At 45.4% G+C, this 23742-nt stretch overlaps 1 protein-coding gene across 1 annotated transcript in view; it reads right to left on the reverse strand.

Annotated features, from left to right (window-relative positions):
* Window positions 1–7161: 7161 nt before the first annotated feature.
* The window catches only part of Gdi (GDP dissociation inhibitor), a 107613-nt gene continuing 91032 nt past the window's right edge, over window positions 7162–23742 (reverse strand). Inside the window, exons 6-7 of the mRNA XM_050177240.3 lie at window positions 17324–17523; window positions 7162–9053 (exon numbers count right to left, since the gene is read on the reverse strand). Coding sequence (XP_050033197.1) covers window positions 8913–9053; window positions 17324–17523 — 341 coding nt within the window. The 3' untranslated portion in view covers window positions 7162–8912. The remainder of the gene's footprint in view (window positions 9054–17323; window positions 17524–23742) is intronic.

Raw genomic sequence — 23742 nt, forward strand, 5'->3', positions numbered from 1 at the left:
ATTGAGATTCTCTCTCAACAGTTCGTAAGTCAACCTCAACTGTCCTGACATACTCGCAGCCTGGGCACGAAGCCTTAGTGTTGTGTTTCACAGCTTTAAAGAGTTTATTTTGGTTTGGATGAGGGGCACCTGCATCTCGGCATCAGCCAACACTTTGTTTTTTGAGCTCAAGCTCCTTCAAAACGGCGGCAGCACGCTTCCTTTCCCGTTCATTCCTCAATGCGTAGGTCCTTTCTGTTCTTGTCCTCCTTCCGCCACTCGTTAACACCACGGTCAATTTGAAGAATCTTCTTGGTCAGTTGCACAGTCCACGTCCGATTTTTCGAACTCCCTAGGGGCTGCGAAAACGTCCGAAAAATCGCCCAGTTGGAAAAAATAGATGCACGTCATTTACTGCCCTTAAGGGCTCAAACTGCCACAGGCACATTCGAAAACGCTCTGAAGGCCTGTCGATACACGTATTAGGCATATCGGTGCTCGTACTGTGACACGAGATACCGGGTGCACGTGTGTATAATTAAGGCATACTGTGTCTCGTGGCAATAGCCCCTTCCCACGCTTGTTATGCTTCACTGCAATACTTTTGCGTATGGTTCACCAAGTTACATTGTTGTACAAAGGCGAAGCTGACTTTCGGGAACCAACGTTATGCAACGCACCGTGCTTTCCAAGCTTCTCAGCCAATCGCGAGGACCACCTAGGCGGAGTACGTCGGTGCCATTGCTGAGAGCAGCGAATTCTTTCAATGAAAAACAAGGCACCCAACAGCAAGAAGCTAATAGCGAACGTCGAAGCAGTTAGGCCTAGCGTTGCCGCAGTGGTGGCTACGGCTGCCAGCGGATCTGGGTGCGAGAGCGCCGGTTCGAGGCGGCGAGGTAATCAAAACGGCAGCAGTGGTGGCTTTGATAAATGCACTTTCGGACCTGCGGTCACGGCAGAAAGTCCGGAAAAGGGACGGCGAAGGAATCTTGCGTCTGAAACTTCAGACTTTCTGATACATTGACTCTATGGCTACGTGGTGGTGCCGCGAAGCCGTCCAAATTATCGGGCATCCGGAAAGTCGGTCGTTGGCTGTACACTGGCAACTCCTCTAGCCGACTACAGGGCGTCAAAGACGATTCATTACAATTACTGTCTGTTACTCGAGCCAGCATTACCGCAACTTTCGACCCTCTCAATAAAATGACAGCTAATTTCCCCTGATAGAGGCACAAATTCCCCCCGAGTTTTCCCAGATTACTCAATATCCCTGAGAATTTCCGGTTGGTAGACACCCTGGCTTCTATCTCCCTATTCCACCAGCTTTTCGTTTTTTTTTCCTTTCCAACGAACATGTTTCTCTTTCCGTATTTCTGTCGTTATTACACTTAGAAGCTCACCATATTCCCACTCTTGGCCATCTGGCAAGTTCTTCCTTGACTCTTGAGACTATATTTGTCATTTGTTCAGCGTTCGAATTTGAACTGGCCATTTTGCACTCCTTGTTCTCTTTCCCAATACATATCCCATTTTCAAAATGATATGTTTATGGTCACCCCTATGCTGGTATACTTTTCCTCATAAATGACCATTTCTCTAAACATATCATGAATTCCTTATGTCATGAGACAGTAATCAATAGTTGATTGCCGGTTTCCCACTTCCGTGATCAGCCCTTCACACTTATGCCTTAGGTATTCAGGGTAACAAGGTTATGTTGCTAACAAAGATCTAGCATCGACTTCCCATTGTTGTCGGTATAGCAATCTAAATCCTGTATATGAGCACTCATGTCACCTAACAGGATAATTTTGGCATCATTCTCGAAACCTTTAATATCAGCACTTATGCATTCCACTAACTCTTGATTGGCTGGGAGTAACAAATACGTTACTCCCAGCCATTTTTTTTTTCATTCATTGTACCTGATAACCAAAGATGCTTTCGACATTTTGAATTTACTCTTTTCCATTTGGCTCCCTGATGGATGAGCATTCCGATTCCCCTCTTTCATACCGACTTAGTTCTGTTGCATCCTTTCCAAACATAATTCTCAATCACTGGCGGCTCTTCAGAGTCTCTAAGGTGCGTTTCTGTAACCGCATACACCCCTATTTGTTCTCTATTTAACCGTTCCTCAATCGCTGCCCACTTTTCCTTTCTTCTGCCGCCCTGCATTTCGATGAAGCCTATTGCATGGCAAGCTCTCTCGTTTTCTTCCTTTTTCTGCTACTGATGGCGATGCTATTCTGAGATTCCCCTAGGGGACCTTTATTACTACCTACTCTGGCCTCCCGTGGGCCCCTTAAAAGAGCAACAGCGCGACCAGCAAGTCGCCAACCCACTTCTCGTCCAAGCCTGTAATTGAAGCGAATCCCGTCTCGTTCAAAACCACCACACCTCACTTCGACAACCTCTCGAAACCTATCGGCTAATTTTCCATATTGCCTCATTAGCATCCATTATGGCTCTTTGTACGCGACTGTAATGAACAAGTACCTCCGGTACCGTGCACACCACGACCTGCACCCGAGGGGACAGCTCGCGCAAGTCGTCTACCGCTTCACCAAACGCTGTGCCTTTCCTGTTCGGGACGTCATTTAGCCCACCTGCTACTACGACGTGGGCATTTCCACTAGCTTTGCTTTTACTCATTCCACGACAGAACCCAGTATCCGCCCTGGAAATGTCCCTACCGCCACCCTTATCACCTTTCACCCTCTCCAGAATTGCTTCCGAGCACCTAGCCAGGTTTCAGACGCCAGCGATAACCACCATTTCCCTCTCCTTCCTCGCCTCTTTGTCCTTTTCCGCACGATTTGGACTTGACAAGCAGCAATGACCCCTGTGCTTTTTTTGCGTGGCGGCCTCAAGGTAGATGCCGCTCTTTCCAGCTACCCCCTCACCACATTGCACTCATTCCGCGGGCTCTGCTGGCACTCCTCCTGTCACGTCGGGGGACTGCATTCCATTGTCACGACCATTCCCGTTCACAATGACAGCCCTGTTCATCTTTTCCTCGGCTGCTTGAAGTCGTTTTTCCACTACCTTCCGTGGATCACGCTCCATATTTAGCTCATTTTTGAGCTCTTCGACTAGTTTGACAAGCTCATCCTGGAAAGCCTCCATTCAGCCTAGCATCAACATCAGTGTGTGCAAATCGACTCAATTCCCTCTCCATTCTCATCCGTCCTGTCTGCCCTTGAAGGACCCCCCCCACACTGCACGCTTTCTTGCCATTGCACGGCTTTTTCTAATGCAAATACTATAATAATGCACAGCACGTGCCTTCTAGCAAAAACCGATATGCACAGAATCTAACTCTTTAAAATGCCGCAAAGTAATTCTGACCAATGTTTTAAAAGCACTCAATGTCGCAGACTTAAGGTACGACATGTTTTCGCGCGTGTTCAACCATGCGGCCATGCTCTCACTTTCCTACCAAAGCAATATTCCCGATACCAAACCACACACAGTAAAACCACTGATAGCAATTAGTCTTACCACTTCCAAGCTACTATTTAAAGGTTAAAGACTTAACGTCCTGCCCGGTTGGACCAAGTGGCACAAAAGGATGCTCCGACTATCCTGCAAAACCAAACATACACGAAATACACCCGCGCAAAGGAGAAATGGAGAAAAAAAAGAGGAAATACCCAATTATTTAAAGGCTAAAAAAATCAGCAAATCAGAAACAGAAGCAAGTTCAAAGCATGCACAAAAAAAAAAAACAACTTGCGACTTTGTTGGAGCCACGGAGCCCTGGAAAAGCATGTCCATCCGCCACAAAATCTCACTGCAACATGAGCAGGTGTGGTCGACGCGCGCCCCCACTCGGGCGGGCATCGAGGCACCTCTCTTTACCAAAATGGCTGCCTCCAGAGACATGTTCTCGACCACACCATGCACTTCAAGCACGCCTTTGTGTTCGTCTGAGCAGCGCAAGCCACAGAAGGGATTTCGCATAGACCAAGATAGACTATAGACGTTTGCTAAATGGAAGTTGCAAGTGTTGGCCTATTTGTAAACCCCCCTGCGAAGGAGGATGTGGTGCGCACTGTGCAACGCGTTGGAGTGCGGAATGAAGGCTCACTGGCTATCATGTAGCATTGCTCAAGACGGCGCTTAATTTTTCGCGGCATAAAATGGACCGGTAACGCATTACAAGCACACGTCTAGATACTTCATGTTCGTTTTGCTTTATAAAAGTGACCAATGGATACTTTTAATTACCCTGAATTTGGCCAGAGGGCACTGCAACTATGAAAGGTCTGCTCCGCTATGGTAAACGCATAAATAAAACATGAGAATCACCCGCCGCTCCGCTGTGGCTTTAGCAGGGCAACTTGAAGAGGGGCGGACTGCAGACAACTAAAACACTCCAATGACAGTTTCCCTTAACTTTAGTTGTATTAGTGTTCTCGTATATCTGATTAACGGCAGTGTTTCAGAAAATGCGTTATAAATTTACCTCTTAACGTTTCATGGCAGACTCGCGTCAATTGCATAACCAACAATGTCAATCGCACACTTGGCTATCTACGAAATCTTTTCAAGGTGGCTTCCCCTCTAAAACTTTGGTAGGACATTTTCGCTGGCTGGTTGGTTCATACCTGGAGAAAGATTAAACTGCGCGGAAAAAAAAGAAAGAGGACAAGCGGAAGGAACACACACCACAAGCACGGGTAGTTCCTTCTGCTTGTCCTTGTTTTTTCCATCAGTTTTAACCTTCCTCTAAAGCTACCTAATGAAAGGGTTGAATGTTGGGTTACTTGGTATCTTGACATGACAACTATCTTGAAATAGCGTGCAACGGGATGGCACAACAGACAGATCACTCCCGTACAAATTGACTTCCTCTAAGATAATTAAGAGAGGCATTGCAACACTCCGGAAGTCGTGTATACACAATGTGGAGGCTAGTTTTGATCAGTTGGGAAGGATTTTTTCAGTTGGTTTCCCTGGGTCTGTTGTGCCAGCAGCGGAAATGCTCAAGAAAATGAAGCGTTGTGCTTGCAAGGATGCAGCGGAGACCCTGGTGGGCACTCAGAGGCTGGAAGTGTTTCTGTGCATGCACAAGGTGACACATTGCGTGAGAAAAAGTGGCTGTTTGGTTTAACGTTCCAGTGGTTTCTTCAGCCTCCAGGAAGCTTGCCCTGCTGAGCAGTCGCATCACTTATGCAGACAAAAAAGTAGGCTGTAAATAAAAAATCATGAAAAGCATCTTGTTGAGTGCAGCAACGTTGTGTCGTCTCTAGCCTGCGGAAAAGTCTACATCGGCCAGACAGGGCGATGCCTCACATGAGCGACTCGGAGAGCATGCAAGAAATCTAGCTTAACGAGAATGCACATATTGCTGAACATTGCAGTAGCTGCCCCACTTGTGAACCACACTTCCGTAGCGTGAAAACCCCAGGCAAGAGTCTGCAAAACACTGCTCCAGAAACACTGACGCACTTGCAGGTCAGGACTGTGCAAGCGAAACTTCGATTGCACTGTACAATGCCGAAATAAAACTCCCTTTTTTTGCCTGGTTTAATCACTTCCTTTTTGACAAATTCAGTTTTTCCTTGTAATGGTGAGCCTGAGTCGGGCTTAAACAAAATCGGTTGTTTGCGCCTGTGTTGGTCTTCAGTCCTGTTGCACACTATTTCAAGATGGTTCTCTTACTTTATGATGTTCGTTCAAATCTCAAGTATGCTAGTTCTGTGTGGGATCTCGGCATTGACACTCTTATCATACCTTGGAACCTGTCCAAAATCTCAGCACACATTTCATTCGAGACTATGCATGCAAATCTAGTGCATCTATCATCTATAAAAACAGCTTTAGGGCTGCCACCTCTTTATTCACGTAGGAAGCCGTCTCATTTAGTTCGTAAAATTTATCACAATCCAATTAAAACATGACCTTTCAAACATACAAAGCTGTTTTGATTCCTTTATTCCAAGTACCTCATATGACGAACCACCTGCCCACTTCTATTGCCCAACTGCCAGATGCAATTGCATTTAAAGCTGCAGTGAATATTGTTTATACTCTTAGGAGCTGCATTATTTTATTCTGTTCACTGTGTATATTCTTCCCCACTCCCTTCTGTTCTGTAATGCCTTTGGGCCTTGGAGGTATTGAAATACAGTGAATTAACCAAAATTTGCTACATAGCCTGGTGAGGGGTGCTCTTTGTCATTACGCAACTTGCTGTACTTGTGTTCCATGGGAGTGGCCCAGACAACAGGCTTTTGTTGCTCCCACACAGTTTGAGGGAATTTGAATGGCAGGAGCTCCTTCCCAAGAACTCCTAAAGAAGGCAGAGCGACGGGCTGGGGCTGCCTGTGACTACTTAAAGGGACACTAAAGCGAAACAATAAATCAGTTTAGACTAATGAAGCATTGTTAGAGAACCCTGCAGGCAGTCATTTTAAAGAAATAGTTTATTAAATGAGAAAATGAAGGTCCAAGTATCAGTATTTGAATTTCGCACCGAAACCCCAGCGTCAGCGTGACGTCAGGGATTCCAAAGTAAGTTTTCGCATTTGGCCAGCATCGGCTGAATAAAGGTTCCCGAAACTTGCCATGTTTAATATATGGTTCCTTTAGAACACAATGTGGTTGATCTGTACCGCTATATATATATTTAGTAGGCCCTAGAAGATGCGATCAAAATCCAAGACGTCACGTCACAACCCACAGTTGTGGGAACTCAAGTAGGCGTCGCCACCCGTATTTCGTTCTTGCACTTTTACTGGCTCACCAAAGGTCTTATCGTTGTAAGAGCGGTGTTTTTGATGTTGTAGAACGGTAATTTACTGATGCAGAAGAGATCATTTTTCACTTTAGTGTCCCTTTAAGCAACCAGTTGCAGCATGTTCTTGAAGTTGCATCTTCCTGCAGTCGAGGTGGTACTATCCAGTCTATTGCATCTTGCATAGCCCATGTTGTAGGCATATTGCATTTCAGCATGATGGTAAAACATGCAATGATTGAGGTGGCAGGACCTCTTAGATTATCTGTCCCAACAGTGTCTCAAGGTGGTGCTTTCAGCCAGTGAGCGTTGTATATGCAGCATCTCGGGCAGTCCAGGACTACAGATCGAAGAGGCTTAATGAAAGAGCAAAAGAAAAAAAAAAAATGTGCTGGCCGACTACCAAAATGCAGCACTTGATGGGTCCACCCTACAGGCACACAATTAAACTGCATTTTATTTTGTAGTGCCCTCTGTTCACTTTTTGAACATGGTGCAAAAAGCTGCTCAGTTGCCAGCCCTTGAGCCAACAAAGATGCTCCTCTCCATCTAATTATTACAATGGTCGAAGAAATATAATGGCCTGTTGGCTGGTTTTCTTTTGACTTCGCAACACATCATTGTCTCTAGCATCCTCAGCAATGTTACTGCTGTGCAATGAAACTACATTATAGATAGCAAAAACTTCAGTGTTGCATTCCTAGCCACAAGTTAGGCCACCTCCTCTGGATCAATCTGCATGCTTAGCATTGTGGAACAGCCCACAAACTGAACTGGCCACCATGTTTAGTGACAGGGTTCAAAAGCACTTTACACAAGCTGCAGCAAGGCCTGGTCAGCAAATATAAACAGCAGCAACAGGCAGCAAGAGGCGAAACTCGTGAGGTGAATTTTAAGCTGTATTTCACAAACCTTCAAAACATCTTGCAGGGCCCCTCAAGTTTCGTCCGGAAGCCCATGAATATTTCTACATGCACATCCAAACAGCCAATTCAACCATTCAAAGAAGGTATTTAATTAGTGGTCTTTAAGTTGCACATGCTCGCAAGCATGACATCGGTATGTGAAGCACACACAGAGTTGAAGGCATTCATGTGCCGCGTTAACCAGACCCAAACGGTACTATGTGTGACAGATGTCTGAGCGCCTGATCAAGCTGGGTGCATTCAATAAGCAGCGTTAGCACTGAAATGAGCTAAGAGCACAAACTGCATACCACCAGACGTTTTTCATGCACCACGTACTTATACGTGAAAAGTAATCGCACACACCGCTGCATACAAGAAAATCTTGCAGCAGGGCTGCAGCTTCTGCCGTGAACGAGACAAATTTATTAAGTGCTCCTTGCATTTGGGAAATGCCAATATGTGCAACTCCTCCTCAGTGCTCTAAGCCAGCTAGCGCAACACACCAGCCTCCACCATTTCTCAACCAAGCCAGACCCGAGTCCAAGGAATGTTTTTTTTTTAATCCTTCACTTCATGTTTGTTCCGCTGTCTGCAAAAAAAAAAAAAAAAAAAGGTTTCTCCGCAGGCCCATGCCAAGCCATCCAACATAGGAACTACAATCACAAGACACGAGATAATGAAAAGGGGGTGGGGGGAGCAGCAGAGATGGAAGAACAATACAGAAACTTAATTTACGGCACAAAAATAAACATGCTTGCCAGTGGGGGCAGACCCTGAAAAGACCCCGGCAAAGAGTGGCCAGCAGTAAGCAACAGGGACAGGATAACATTGTCAGACCACTGTGCCACTGACCCAAACCCTCACTTCCAGACCAGCCCAGACGCAGAGCACAGAAGAAAAAGGAAGGAAGGTCGGCAGTGCGATGAACGCTCTTCACTTTGCTTGCAACAATGGTTGCTGGTGATGCAACTGAACCGAGAATCACAGGTCATGCTGAGCGAGCACAATGCCACATTCCCTTCTGAACAAAACAGCACCCCCTAACATTTTCGCTGAGAAACAGTGGTTCAGTTTTGTCAAGGAGCAGTGCCGGCAAAAACAGCAGCAGCTGCGCAAGGGGGCATGCGCACTGCTCACCACCCAGCAAGCTACACATGCACACACTCGGGAAGCCAGTGAGTCGACGTTGGGGCAAGGGCTGGAGGCAAAACTAAGAGATGGGTCCAAGCGGTGCCTGCAGTGGTGGCGACGGCCATCTTCAGTCCTGCACACTGGTGTCTCTACTCCTGCTCATCTCCAAGGTCGTGCTTCACCTTGGAGAAGTCAAAGTCCTCGCCGGTGCCACGGCGGAAGATGTCCAGGACGTCCAGGCAGGTCGTCTCAAAGTGGGTCGTGGCATCGTACGACTGCGAGATGAAGATCTGAAACAAAAATGGCCAGACTATGTCAGCCCAGCAAGCATTGTTTCACTTCCCCTCACTTGCGGCGAGCCATCAAAATCAAATGCCTAGTACTCCTGTATGCATTGTATGCGTTCTGGCTGGTAAATCTTCACAGTCCAGTAATGATCGTGCCACAGGTTCACTCTCGGAAACCTTGTTATGACTTTTACTTTCTTTAAACAATCAAGTATTTAGATGGGTAATGTACTAGTGCAGCTCAAGTAATTTTTTTTCTTTAGTGCTAATTTAAAGAGCCCCTGAAACGGTTCGGACAAATTTTGTAGACGCGTAGGGTACAGCTTAAGTAGAATTTGCACCACCATTTAAGTGAAGCGTTACATATTAATGGAGCTACAAGCGATTACAAGTTACCCTCCTCCCTAGCCATGCTTTTCCTCCTCAACTCGTTCGCTGAGCAGTCCGGGCTAAGCTCAGCCTTCACTGCTTCTGCGTCACGATGTGACGTCACATCGTCCACTTCCGGTTGTTTTGGAGCCCGCCCCCACCCGCGCAAAACGTGTCCCCTGGCGGCTTGACCGTCAACCCCAAGCGAGAGCTATCGAAGCAGCATGCGTTGCGAGCATTCTGTTGTAGCGCCGAACGTGTCTGGTATTTCGGTAATCGCACACTATCACGACGTTTCGACGGAATGGTGAAGGCATCAACTCAAGCTGGTGAAGGAACTTTAGCGTAGACATACGTGAGCTGCCTGGTCGGTCTCCACGGTCCAGCCTTCCGTTGGCGCAGAGCTTAACCAGCCAAAGAAAGAGCTAATATTGCTCTAACTAAGTGTAAAACATTTTAAACATCTACAAAAACAATGTGTTAACGATTACACCCCTGCGAAAAATTTACACCAGCAGCAAAGAAGAATACATTTTGTTACTGCTACTGTGTGTGGTTGAGCTCTATGTCACCAGGTGGCTGCACCGTGCAGACTATTCATATTTGAGCTTCCTGTTCATCCCCTGAAATGACACGCAAGGGGACACGGCCAGGCCCTGTCCCCTTGCGCTTGCGTTTACCCCAATACCAGACTCGCGAAACGCTATTGCGTTAGTAATATTCCGGTGTAAAGTGAGGGCCAGAATCGCGAAAATCCTGGCGCCCATCGGATGGCGGCTGTCCAATGCGCTGCAGCCAGTTCACTCGTCTACTGGCTTGCAGAAGGACACGATGTCACAGCTTGAGATATTGCCAGTCGCTACGTTTGCAGTCCACAACGCAACAAAGTCTAATCATAGCACTCGCAAAAAGACAGAACGACACTGACTGCGGAGCTCTCGTCAAAGACAGAGCACTTTGTAACATAAGCAGATGACACTTGCTGTGTGCCGGAAATACTTAAGTGTACTGAAAAATTGTTCTTGTGCATTCTCTTTATGTTACTTTCTTTTTATAAAAACAAATTAACCAACATTCCAACTATTACAAACATCATTTGTTTACCATAAAGTTGGAAAAATTATCGATCACGCGCCCTGGTCTACCAATCGGATAGCTCGAACCCACTGACGTCATATGGGTGATCTCAGTCATATGGGTAGGGGCGGCTCAAAATTCCGCCAAGCAGTGTGCTGCGATCGACAGCGATGTGCATTTTTAAAACCTTATGATAAATTACACGCTTTACGCGGAGCGCTTAGATGTGTCAATGATCAGAAGGACCTACTCTAACGACACGGTACGTTTGTAGAAAATCGTCAAAATCATTTCAAGGTCCCTTTAAGGAAGGACAGCTTCGTAGGTTTGATATTCTGCACATCTAATTTTGTTTTTGAACCATAATCAGTGGTGCGAACACGTAATCTTTATTCTGCCACTTGCTCGTTTCCATTCAGCTGTCTTACCAAGAGCTTTACCAAAGACATACTACCAATGACATAGTTGACAAAGTGCATGAACTGTGGTCTAGTACCCAATCGCCACGCATCCAATGCTAAATTCAATGACCTAAAATTCTCCGTAAGAAAAAAATTTGATACGGTGAAATTAATGAAGTTGCAAACAAGTAAGAGGAATAAGTATTTAAGAGCTGTAATTTGGGCAGGTTTGCGAGACTACATACTTGACGACGTGCAAAAAAACACGAGGACAGAGGAAAGGAACACCAGACAGGATGAGCGCTCATCTTGTCTGGTGTTATTATCCTGTCCTCGTGTTACTTTGCACTTCAAGTGATGTATGGAATAAGTATGGTCACATTACTTTTGAAGTGTAAGCATTCTTTGGCAAGCTCCCCAGCCATGCCACACGAAAAGTGTAATGCCTTGTATATGCGCAAAAATGTGAAATTAGCGAAGTTAAGACATTTAATCCTTACGATAGTGTAAATGTAGATGACTGGCAGCTTTTAAGCAATAAGAAACAATGAAAAAAAAATAATATAAGAAGAGAATACCCATAGATACACAGGGCTCCGATGTAATTAGAACATGCATGGGGAAGTTATAGTAGGGGTGGGCCAACTGAAATTTGGAGTTGAGTCAATCTAAAATTTGGATGTGGGTCAACCTGAAGTTTGTGGGTGGACCAACTTGCGATTTGTGGGACAACAAAATTTGGACATAGGCCAACTTAAATTTGGGGGTGGGCCAAGTTGAAATCTGGGTGTGGGCCAACTTGAGATTTTGAGGTGGCCCAATGTCCAATTGAATACTGCTGAGTTATGACCACCTCACGGGCAAGTGAGCACGTTTTCATTGGGCCTTACCCAGGTGCAATCAGAATGCAAGGTGACAGCTTGCGTGGAGAAGGGACGCATGTATTTGTGACAGTAAGGGTGGCATGGCATGGCGCAACTTGAAACGTTGAAAAGTGAAAACGTTGAAAAGAGTATGCTAAGCAATGCTTTCAAAGTGAAAAAACAGAAGAAGATCGGCGACTATTTCTCGCGCTAATATGCTCGTGGTGCATGTATTTAGAAAGTAAAGAACACCTTTTAATGAGGTGCGTTTTGTACATTGTCAATTTCCTTAAACGTTCTATATCGAATTACACGATATGTTGAACTAATTCCAGTTTTATTTTAGAGTTCGAGATATGCGGGTTTGACTGTACTTGATCGTGTTGATAACACTGCTGCCGGGACAAACAAGATGCTGGCTACATCTGCTGAGCATTCATTTGCTGAAAACTTGCAGTGGGTGCTCAGAAGGCATCACCGTAGTGACACTAGCTAGACAGACTACATTCCTGGAGGCTACTAATGCATAGCACTTGTATATAGTCAAATATTTTATGGTGTCCCGTTATGAAAGAAGCTCATTTTGTTTCTTCAAGTTTTCTCAGAATCTCATTTTAGGTGTTTAAACTTGCCGAAGCGCTATCTTGGTCTTCAGGGCACATCGAACCATAATTTTAACAGCGGCATGTAGCTACCTTTGTGTACTACGCAATGCTAGGAGCAGATTTTTTAATTTCACTTTTGTAAATTTTAAAAACTGGCTAATAATTGGGTCACATGATTGCCATGTCTGGAGATTGAACTTTATATTGCTGTAAAACTGGTAATAGCTGCTATTTTTAAAAAGTAGTCCTACAGTTGTGTTGCTTACACTTTCTAGTATCCAGCCATATATATGTCTTTATAAACATTCTGGCTGATTTTGGCTGATAAACAGGCGATTCATTTTAATTGTATCTGGAACCACTCAGTCAATTTAAGAATTATATTCTTGAAATCAGCTTGAAAAACTGTCTGGGTGACAATTTTTTATTAAATTTAGTCAAAAAATAAAAAAAAAAATACTTCTAAACCCCTCTTGCTCCCTTAAGGAAGGGGTCCGACTAGTTTCAGGTGAGAAAAGAAAAAGCAGCCCACGGCGCCACTTCGCCACGGGATATCGGGCTGGTAGGCAGGCCGTCGACGATCAGCATGACATCGTATTGTATTTTATATGTGCAGAGTATAAATCTAAATGCGAAGTTAATAGACCTAACTGTTCGAATGGTACTTCTCATCGTCTTCATACCTGCGGATCATCACTAGCCCCTGCCGGAGCTCATGCCCCCTCATTGTCGTCTCCATGGTGAGCCCATGCTTCAGAACACACACACACACATGAACAGCTGCGTCACTTCGCTACAATAAGCGCAAAATTTAACCATGCTACAAAGCTAGCATCAGCAGTTACAATTTGGCATCACTTTGGTCCGAAAACCAGATTTTCAGAGTCATATTTATTCCTGGTGCATTCCCGCACTCAGCTGCAAACTTGCGTTAGAAACACCCATTTAAAAAACAAAATGCGGCGTCCTGTAGCTCTTTCAAAACAGCGCTTGATTCTGATTACTTGTCATTTCAAAATTGCAAGTGCAGTCATTTTTTATTCAAGAGCTTGATATATTTTACTACCAGTGGGACTAGACTGTATTCTGCACACAAGAGCGAAGCATTCTGGTTGGCCGGAAGCGGAAGCTTTGCAAATGACAGTGGCACACTGCCATTCTGCGAAGCTTGTCAGCATAGTGAGTGCACGACAGCCACAATAGAGCCATGAAATTGCGTTCGCTCTGGGTGAGAAAAAAAAAAAAAAGATGTTCGAAAGGTAAAACGTCACTGCCAACAGTTATCAGTAATCGGCAATGCATAAATGAAGCACCGCTAAACTGTCTCCCGATAACAGCCTAGTAACTGCCGGTCCTTTGCAACCTTGGGTAGCGGCAGCGTTCTCGGCGACAGGAACGCTTGAGCGGCTGTTCCCCTGGTCATAGACCCTTGTTCCACATCAGTGAAATAGGTGTAATGCACACGGTGCCGCACGCGGACAATTGTGGAAAAACGAGAGTGACGCTGTCGTGGCATCCGGTATTGCACCGCCCCACACCGTGCTGTTTATCCTGTGTGCGGCACACCTCCGTGCCTTGAAAACTCGTGACCACGCGTGACATTCTTCGCAGCTTCCAAATTCCGCACGAGACAGTTGCTCGCTCATCTTGCAGGCCGTATCATTGTCGCTGTTGGACTGGAGCAAGTCACGCATTGCCGGACACTACTACGTGCCCAATTTGGTTGCACTTCCATGCTTCGGCACTTCGCGTGTGCCTTTTTACTGTGACCGGGTTTGAAGCATTCGTTATTGCACTATGGCAATTTAGAAGACGTCATGTTTCGAACCAGCTTCCATGGGGAGGGTGGGAAAATCGTAAGTACACTGAAATGTGGTCGTTACAACCGATAGATCGTCATATCCAAGATCGTTATAAGTGGGTTCAACTGTACACCACCAAGCATGCCTTGTAATGGACCTTCGGCTCAGTCAGTGTTCGGCGCTAACATATACCCGAAATAAAAGATGAACAGCGAGAGCTTTCTGCTCTCGTTGCTGATCTTTTATTTCCAGTATATGTTAGCGCTAAAATATTGGGTCAGTTCCAGTTGAAAGTATCAGCTGCATGTGCTTTGCTGTGTCGCTTACTGAAAGCAACCGGGCTATGCTGTTGTTTTCTGTTCTCCCTTTCTATTTTTCTTATTTATACAGTGAAAGCTCGTTAATTAGACTTCTGTTAATTCGGAAAATCCGATAATTCGACCTTCGCGCCTGGTCCCTGCAATTATATATAGGAGTCTATGGGACAAAACTCTCGTTAATTCGGACGGATTCCAGCCCACCTCGGATAATTCGGACGATTTCGGGCAGCCACCGAGGCTCAAAAACGAAAGTACGGCAAACGCGGCACAAAAGTGATACCCAAACCAACGTCTCGTTGCCCAAACGCAGCATCTCCATTGACATCAAGTGGTTTAAAATTGGCCAATCCAATCCAATTGGCACGACTTGTGGCAGGATGGGTGCTTTTCCTTGTTTTTGCATGTGTTGGCTTTATCAACGGGGCCATTTTGTCGCTTTGTTGCTGTTGGTGCGCTACATCCTTGCACGCTGTTTTGCCGAGGACCGCTGGATTGAGCGCAGCTCAGTTATTGAACTTTATTGGTGCTTTTCTGTTGTGCGCCCGTGTCACTGCATTCTCCACCGATGGCAACGCCGGCGAAGCGGCCGAAATATGAGGCGAAGGACTTGGCTACCAAGGTGGAAATTTTGCGGGCCCTGAAGGACGGACTCTCGACAAGAAGCCATGAAGAAGTACGTCAAAAAAAGTAACTTGAGCACGTATGAGAAAAATGAACAGATTCTTCAGGCGTTCGAAAGCGAGAAGTTTTGAGCGTCACGAAAGCGTCTGCGAACAGCAGCTCATCCAGAGTTGGAAGAGGCTTTGCTTCGGTGGGTGGTCGACTCGTGTAATGCAAATCTGCCATTGAGTGGACCCCTCATCATGGCGCAAGCCGAGAGGTTTGCACTGATGATGCATATCGATGCATTCAAGGCATCGGAAGGGTGGTGTGCGCGCTTCAGAGAGCGACATGGCCTCGTTTTTAAGACTGTGTGCGGCGAAAGAGGCGCTGTCAACGAAGACGTTGCCAACAACGGGAAGAACGCTCAGCTGCTCGAACACATCGCCGCCTACGATCCAAATGACATATTTAATGCTGATGAAACAGCACTTTTCTTTAAGGCTTTGCCAGACAAGACTGTGACCATGAAAGGAGATCCGTGCATCGGTGGCAAAAGATCCAAGGAACGCGTCACCATTCTTTTAGCCGCCAACATGACAGGAACAGAGCGCTTGCCGCTTGTCGTCATTCGAAAGGCACAAAAGCCACGGTGCTTTAAGAACATGCCTGCTCTTCCGGTGGAATACCGAGCGAATAAAAAAGCCTGGATGGCGTCGGAAATTTTTCCTGGCTGGATGCAGAAGTTAGACCGACAGTTTTCCGCAAAGAACCGCAAAGTGTTAATGGTGCTGGACAATTGTAGTGCGCATAACAGTGTCACCGGACTTGACAACATAGAAGTTGTTTTCTTGCCGCCGAACACAACACCGGCCCTCCAACCAATGGACCAAGGCATAATTCAGTATGTCAAGACCAAATATCGCAGGCGCGTGCTGGAACGGATGCTCCTGTGCCCTAAGTCTGCAAGCAGTACGACGTGAATCTTTCGAGTGCGGTCAACATTCTTGCCTACGTTTGGCACAATACGCCCGCGCACGTCGTCGCCAACTGTTTTAGACACAGTGGCTTCGTTGTACGTGAGCCTGGCGATGATGCAGTGGCGAAAGTGTCGCTAGATGACAATGGAGATGACTGCGAGGATTTTGGAGGAGTTCTGCCGGATGCGGTGACACTCGCTGATTACATCAGCATTGATGACGGCGTTGTTACAGCCGGTTCGCTTACCGAAGAAGAAATTGTCAGGGACGTGCTGCACGGCAAAGATTCTGAGGAGGAAGTGGAGCCGCGAGAGGAGGAGCCTCGGCCCCCTCGCACTGTGAAGGAAGCCGCGGAGGCTCTCGCTGTGTTGGAAGAATTTTGTTGGGACACTGCAGACAGCATGCCAGCTGCTAAGCACCTGGAAGCACTTGAAAAAATAGTATCCGCGCGGGTTTCTGCTCGAAAGCCGACGAGCATCCTTGATTACTTTGCAGAGTAAAGGGTTGTTGATGAAAGTAGTGCATTTATTGTTTTTGTTGTCCGCTCGATAATTCGGACATTCGGTTAATTCGGACATAATTTACGGTCCCTAGAAGTCCGAATTAACGAGCTTTCACTGTATATTTATTCCATTTTTCTCCCCCACAAGCACCATTTCCTGCAGCTTCTTTTATTCTCTCTTGCAGAGAGACAATTTACTGACCTCCAGTGAAGCAGATAACCCCCCCATCGTCGTCCAGGCCCCTTCTACAAAAATCTACAGTGACACGTCAACTGGCTGACACACGGGGATTCTTCACATTCCTCCACCGACGTTCGTTGAATAGCACACCTTTCTTTTCAATTCTACACCCTCACCGCTAACACACCCTAGGTTGCACACCCACGTTACCCCTTCTCCCCTTTATAAGAACCCTGTGCCGAGGAAAGCACCTAGAAAAAGACAAGTTCACTAGTTGAAACGTTGGCTTTTGCGTTGTTCTCGGTTTGCTCATTGTTTTGACTTCCCGCCTTGTTTTTCCTGGATTACTGAAAACAATGCAGACTCGGGTGTCAGCGGCAGAACTCCTTTTGGCTCGGGGTCCTTTAACGTAATGGAAAAAGGTTTAAATCAATGGACTTAAGTTCACCCATGTAAAGGGTATAAATGAATGTCTTCCAAAAGGGACATACAGCCAATGGCAGCTCAGATGAAGTGATTAATGCCAGGGGCAACAAAAAATTGCTGGCAAGCAAGATCAGATGCCCTTCTCACCTGACTGTCAGAGCCCAGGTCAATGGGCCGGTACACATCACTGACGCTGACAAACTTCTGCGCAATGGGTCCCAAGAGGTCAAGGCCTGGCTTGATCTCGGCTTCCGGATTGTCCGTTTCCACAGTGCTGCTCACCATGGCAATGAACCAGCCCTTGGCTGCCACCTGGTGGGTGTGCGACACCAGGGACACGTAGATGTCTGCAAGACGTCAAAGATGTTTGTGCTCAGCAATTTTTCAGACCATCATCTGGACTTTCCTGTAGAGCAACTTGTCAAACAGTGAAAACAAAGAAATGCACTCATAATGTGTCACAACACTGCAGTTGGGCAATTCGTCAGCTGTTTGGATGTTGAGCCTATGAAAGGCCAACTGCAATGAAGTATCACTTGGGCTAAATTGGGTACACAGTTAAATCTCTATATAACGAACTTGAGGGGAATGCTGTGGCAAAGTGTTCGTTATTCTGAAAGGTCGTTATACAAGCTCCAAAATTAATCATTTCAGCCATCAACGCAAGAGTTTAATAGTCGTCACTGAATGAGCTACCCATGAAACACTCTCTGCTGGCTCTCTGCCTGCACTGCTGCTATTTTCCATACATTCCACTGCCACACACTAAACCATATATAGAGTGGTGCAGGCAAGAGACGCACTGATGCTGAGAAAAACGCCGACAAAGAAGAAGCTCCATGTCACCTATTAAGCGTAACATTTTCTTTTAATAAAGGGAAAATGAGACATTAACCCAAGCGTAGCTAATTGCTACAAAGGAAACCCATACGGCTTCCTCGAAAGAAAAGCCTCGCAGTTGAAAAATTTGTCCGGGACTTGAACCTGGGACCACTGCCTTTCCGGGCAGCCGCTCTACAAACGTTTTTGCTTGTTTTTCACATTTCTTGCCTTGAACACCATAACTGTCTCACTCCAGGCAGTCATCTGAACTAGTGCAAGTGCGTGCAAACGATGCCATCTGGAATGTGCAACCGTGTGGCATCCTGCGAGCACGTGCGTAGCTGGTACTGTTGAAACAGCAGAACGATGACTGCTTCGAACAAGAAAGGGTTATTGAAGAAATAAGATGTTAGTCTTCGAGCGCCTTGATGATGATACCTTACAGGCTCTCACCAGCCCAACTTGCACTGAGATAGGCTCTGGTGGGCTATTTGAAGCACCCTTCAAAAATGTTAGATGATGTTCACAGATCTTCTGAGAAATTCTTTGTTGCCTGTCTGAAGTAGACAAGCTCCTGTTATTCCGTTGCGTCCAGGGTAACCTTTTTCAATTTCGCACATTTTTCAACATGATCCCGAACCCCGGTTTTCAATTAACACAACATCACCTTTGGACAATGATATCACTTGTTGCGTCTGCTTCACAGTAGCTCCAATTTCCTTGAGATATTCGCAATGAGAGTCTGCGTCCCATGTCTGCGTGTACTTCGCCACACTTCAACGTCTGTTGTATGGCCTCGTCAGTCTTGAAGCTGTTGCCATCAACCTATTATGTCTGCAGGCGTCAGTGGCATGGGCTCATTAGGTTCGCCATACACCTAAGTTAACGGTGCATTGTTAAGCGCTCCTTTCACTGCTGCTACAATTGTGCATAGTTTCTCAATTGAAGTTGTTTTCTTCAGATGATTTTTTGCAACAATGTCTTTTGGCTTCATACGAGGCACCTTTAAAATCCTCCCCACCACAGGGCACACTCGGCTATTGTTTTCCATTGTATTTAGTGTATCCGGCACTTATTACTTCACCCGTTCAGACCCAACAGCTTCAAGCATTCCATCGATTTTCTTTTCCGCCTTCATAGAGGCCCTGGCATTGTCAGAATATATTATAGCAGCTATACCCCGTCGTGTGTTGAATCGCCGGAAAGCTTGTAAAAAAGTGGATGTTGACATGTCGAATATCTCCAAGTGTACTCCTCTCGTTACTGCGCAGGTGAATATTACTACGTATTGTTTTACAATCTCAAATTTGTTTTTCGTATAAAATGTTCCAATGAAGTCAAATCCTGTGACTTGAAACGGCCTCAATTCGTTGACGCTGTCTGCCGGCAGAAGAGACATGATTTGAGTGGCCAGTCTTCTGTTGTGCCTCTAGCAGACTACGCATTTGTTTAAAGCTCATTTACAGCTTGGTGACCTTACAATATCCAAAACTTAGGCAGCAGTTGCACTAGCGTTGCTTGAACCTCAGTGTGCAATATTATTTGATAAACGTGACCTATCAGTAGTTTCGTGAAATACCCGTCCCTCGAAAGTACAATGACATGCCGGCTTGATTCTTGGCTGTAGTGCAAGCATCCTTTCTGTCTTACAAGTCCTTTGTCGTTACAGTAGACTTCTTGTCTATTTTAAAGAAGAATTTAGTGCTTAAATTAGCATCACCACTTTTTTGCCTGAATAGTACTTGTGTTTATCGTGTCCAATATGTCTATGCAGTTATATCTTTCCCTGTTCATGACCCCTTGGGATGTTCTTGCGTTTTCTATGAATCTGAATACCTAAGCTGTTACTCTTAGAAGCCACCCGTATGATGAGTAATTTTCTATTTCCTAGTAATTTTCTATTTCCTGGATTGGTTTATTCTCTCGTTCCTGTTCAGGTGTGACATTGCACTTCGTGTTGATCGTTTATCTGTACATTCATGTGAGTCATGCTTGCGCTTTCCAGCTCCAGAGAGGTAATCTATTCGGGTCCATGCCACCATATTCTCCAGTTCGTCTTTGCACTCATACCACGTGCGAGTAATCGGCTGGTTTGTCTTCTCCTCGTATGAATGACCAGCTCATTTCTAGTGTTTTCTTTCTTATTTCAGCGACTCTGCAGGTGACAAATGTATTCCTTTTGCTTGTCCCTTTGATCCAATTAAGTAAAATCATTTGAGTCGGTCCAGCTTGCTGCTTCTTGAATTCTTTCAGTGAAGAGAGTTTTGATGTAGTTGCTTAGCTTAAGTCTTGCTAAACTTAGCTCTTTGAATGGAGCTAGACGGCTTTTCACCATCAGTAGACTTGATTATTTCGTTCCGTCGTTGTACACTACTAGTTTAACTCGTATGCTGCCAATCCGTATGTTGTTGGGACTTGTGTCGGCAAACAGATGCAGCTTGTACTATTTGATCCTTGCTTCCGACAACAGGTCCCCCCATTTGTCATTCTTTCGGGAGTGGATCACCCACGTGACGCCCACCTTCCAGTCTTCAAAAACCCATCTTTGCGCATATTGTAAAAGATGACAGCAAACCATGAGGATCAAATATCTTTGCCTGCCGCTGCTTGCAACACTGTCCGGTTGGTTAAGTACATCATTGCTGGCAAGGACACCCACTTGTCCACAGGGAAATATGCACGTTCTTTGAGTGCGTCCACACCATGCCAAGAAGCACTGCGTGTCCTTTAGATTGAATCTCCATGTGAGCTTTGTCCTTTGAGTTTTTATCTATTATTTTGTTTAATCTCTCTTCACTGGATGTCCATTTTCATTCATTTTGTACAGCTTGTTAGCACCATGAAATGTCGGTGCCCCTATCCTTGCTGTCAATTGCTTTCTGTAGCATTTCTACTGTATCTGAAAATTGCTCAGCCACTTGTTTCAAATGGTGTGCAATTGTACAAGAAGAAATGTGCTCGATGTTGTAGAGAAAGTTATTCTAGTCATGCGCCAGGTTTGTACTTCATTCAGCAGCTTTTCATCAACGTTATGCTTCCACCACAGAAATCTCATAGCATCTCTATCCTCTTTGTGGATTGAGATTTATAGGAATGCCTTTCCAACGTCTCCTACTAGGGTCACCTTTCCCTTTCGACAGTTGATTAGCAGCAACAGCATGTCTTCGGTTAAATTAGGTTCTGCCGCCAGATTGCCATTTAATGACATGCCTTTCTGCACGTGTGAGGAAGCGTCGAATACTACACGAACCTTTGTCGTGGCTTGGTCCTCTCGAATATCTGCATGACGTGGCATGTAGTAACACAGCCGTAATCACAGTGGTTTTGAGGATTCCTGAACCTCTTCCACAACTCCCAAGTGCATACATTCCGAGATTGCGTGATCGTGGCAACGCAGTATGCCTTCGTTATTCTTCAACGTTTTCGTCAAGGGTCCTTTCATTGCATTTTTCTTGGCGATTTCCAAGTTGACCTTTTCTTTCCACAGCAAGCTGACTTCATAGCGAGCGTTTAGTTGTAAAATCTCATTTTTGAATTCTACATTTTTTGCTTCTGTAGTATTCCAACTATGTTTTGTGATCCCCATTGATTTCAAGCTCCAAAACCTTCTTGCTGAAGTGTTGCTTCCGCAGCTTCAACCTTCAGAACCATGACTGCTTGATTTTGGGCTTGATTCAATTTTGTTTCGCTACAATGGACCTTGGAATACCCAACCCAGTATTGATTTGACAGCCATGAGTCTGCTTTCAATTTTTTGTGTCCTATGAGTGAATAACTGCCATTAATAATCTGAGCTGATGAGCAGTCCTATGACATCTGTTGCAGTCGTTTCGGTTCCATCATCTGCCACTCGTAGCTTTGGTTGTTTCATTTTCTCATTCCATTTCTCGTTTCCGACTTGGAGCAAGTAGACAACAGAGATATGATGTTGACTTGTAGAGCGTTGATTACCCGTGGCCGATTTGTTTTCTTACGTTGCTATAGTTACTTGCAGAGCGTTCATTAGGTAGAATTTTTAGTCTCCTCCGAACGAACCAATCGTCAGCCTTCCCTTTCGTATTATCTTCGCACCTATTTCTTTTCTAGTCCAGCTTCAATAAATTTCCGCTGACTTGCGCTGACTGCCACGGCAATGTCTGCCACCTTTTTCTCCCCCTATCCAAGCTACAGCTGTCTAGAAAAATGCAGTTATGGTTTAGATCTTCAGTTGCATTGTAGAGCAGACGTCGTCGCTTCCACTTGCCGTGTTGTGACCTGCTCAGCCTTTTCTTGCCACACCATTCTACACACTGATGTAGCATGCCATTCTTTGCAGTGCTTGCATTTCACTCTCAGTCTACAAATAGATGCAGTGTGTTTTGGCCGCGTGCATCTGAAACATGCTCTATTCTTGTCGAGAATGGCCTTTTTTTCCTTCGCTAGAATGTTCCGACGACAGTCCTCAGTTGCATGGCTGTTTCCCTTGAATTCGCAACTACCCTCTCCTGTTTGCACTCTGTTTCTTCCCAAAAGGATATTTGCTCTTGCAGAAATGACAAGTCTGTCCAGCTTTACCTCACTAGCTTTGCGCAGTTCATCTTGAGCCGACCTCTCCAGGCTGAATACCTTGTTCAACTGCAGCTCCACCGATTGTTCACAATTTCTGAACGTTGTTTGTAGCATTTTTATCACTTCATCTTAATTTTCATCTGGAGAGTACTGAAGCCCTTCTAGAGTAGACGCTGCCTTTCCGGTTAGAGATGCTAATAAAGAATTAACTTTTGTCCCTTGCTCATGTTAGGTCTGAGGTGCACTGCTGACTCTTAATGAGCCCAGAAGCATTTCCACTCCAAAGCTCTTCCGCCAAACTTTGTCATTTCCAGCTTAGGTAGTTTAACTAGTTACCTCGCGTTTTGTTCTGTACTTGATGTCGCCTGCCTTGTTCTGTTGTTTGAATCCAACTGTACAGACTCAACTTGTGAACTCTGGTGTAGACAAGATCTTCATTACTTTGATGTCATACTCCAATTCTTTCGAATTCAGTGTCAGCAATATCTTCTGTTAGAAATTTCTCTGTCGGCACTCTTGAGGTTTTTGCTTATTCCCTTAATCTGCACCTGCATTGTAAGCAACTGTTCTCCGTTAGCTCCTTCATTAAATTGCTGTTCGGCTTTGTTGAAGAGTTGTGTGGTCTGGGAGCGAAGCACTTTCCTTTTCTGTGTTACTACTTCTTGGCTCATTTCTAGGCAGGTAACAATGACGTCTTACTTGACAGTCGGCTGTTCTGATGCGTATGGTTTTCACTGCGGTGTCATTGCTCGATCCAGGTCGATCCACTGCTTCACCGCCGTTTCTTCTCTGCTGCTTCTTTGCAGGTTGATCTTTATGGGCGGGGAGGTAGTGTCCTGGTCATGGCACCTTTGTTAAAACGATTGAGACTGGTGGCTGCTTTGAGCATGAAAGGTTTATTAAGAAAAAAGTAGCATGTGCTCGTGGCAAGGAGCTATTCTCTTGCAATTGATCTTTTACAGGTACGGCTGCAGAAGTGAGAAAGAAGGAAGAGACGTGCCTCTGTTGCTATGTGACACTTGTCAGGGTGGAGCATGTGCTCACAAAACCTGATGCGTTGTCATCTCCACAATAGAAAAAACAAAAAAAAGGAAGACTTCTTGCAGTGTTTTTTTTTTCTTCGTTAATTTTCTCTAGCGCCCTCCGAGGTTTTCCAAACTCATGCACTATGGCGTCCGCTTTCTGTGCCTTGGCGT

This window comes from Dermacentor andersoni, chromosome 9, assembly GCF_023375885.2.
Source record: "Dermacentor andersoni chromosome 9, qqDerAnde1_hic_scaffold, whole genome shotgun sequence".
Lineage (NCBI taxonomy): Eukaryota > Metazoa > Arthropoda > Arachnida > Ixodida > Ixodidae > Dermacentor > Dermacentor andersoni.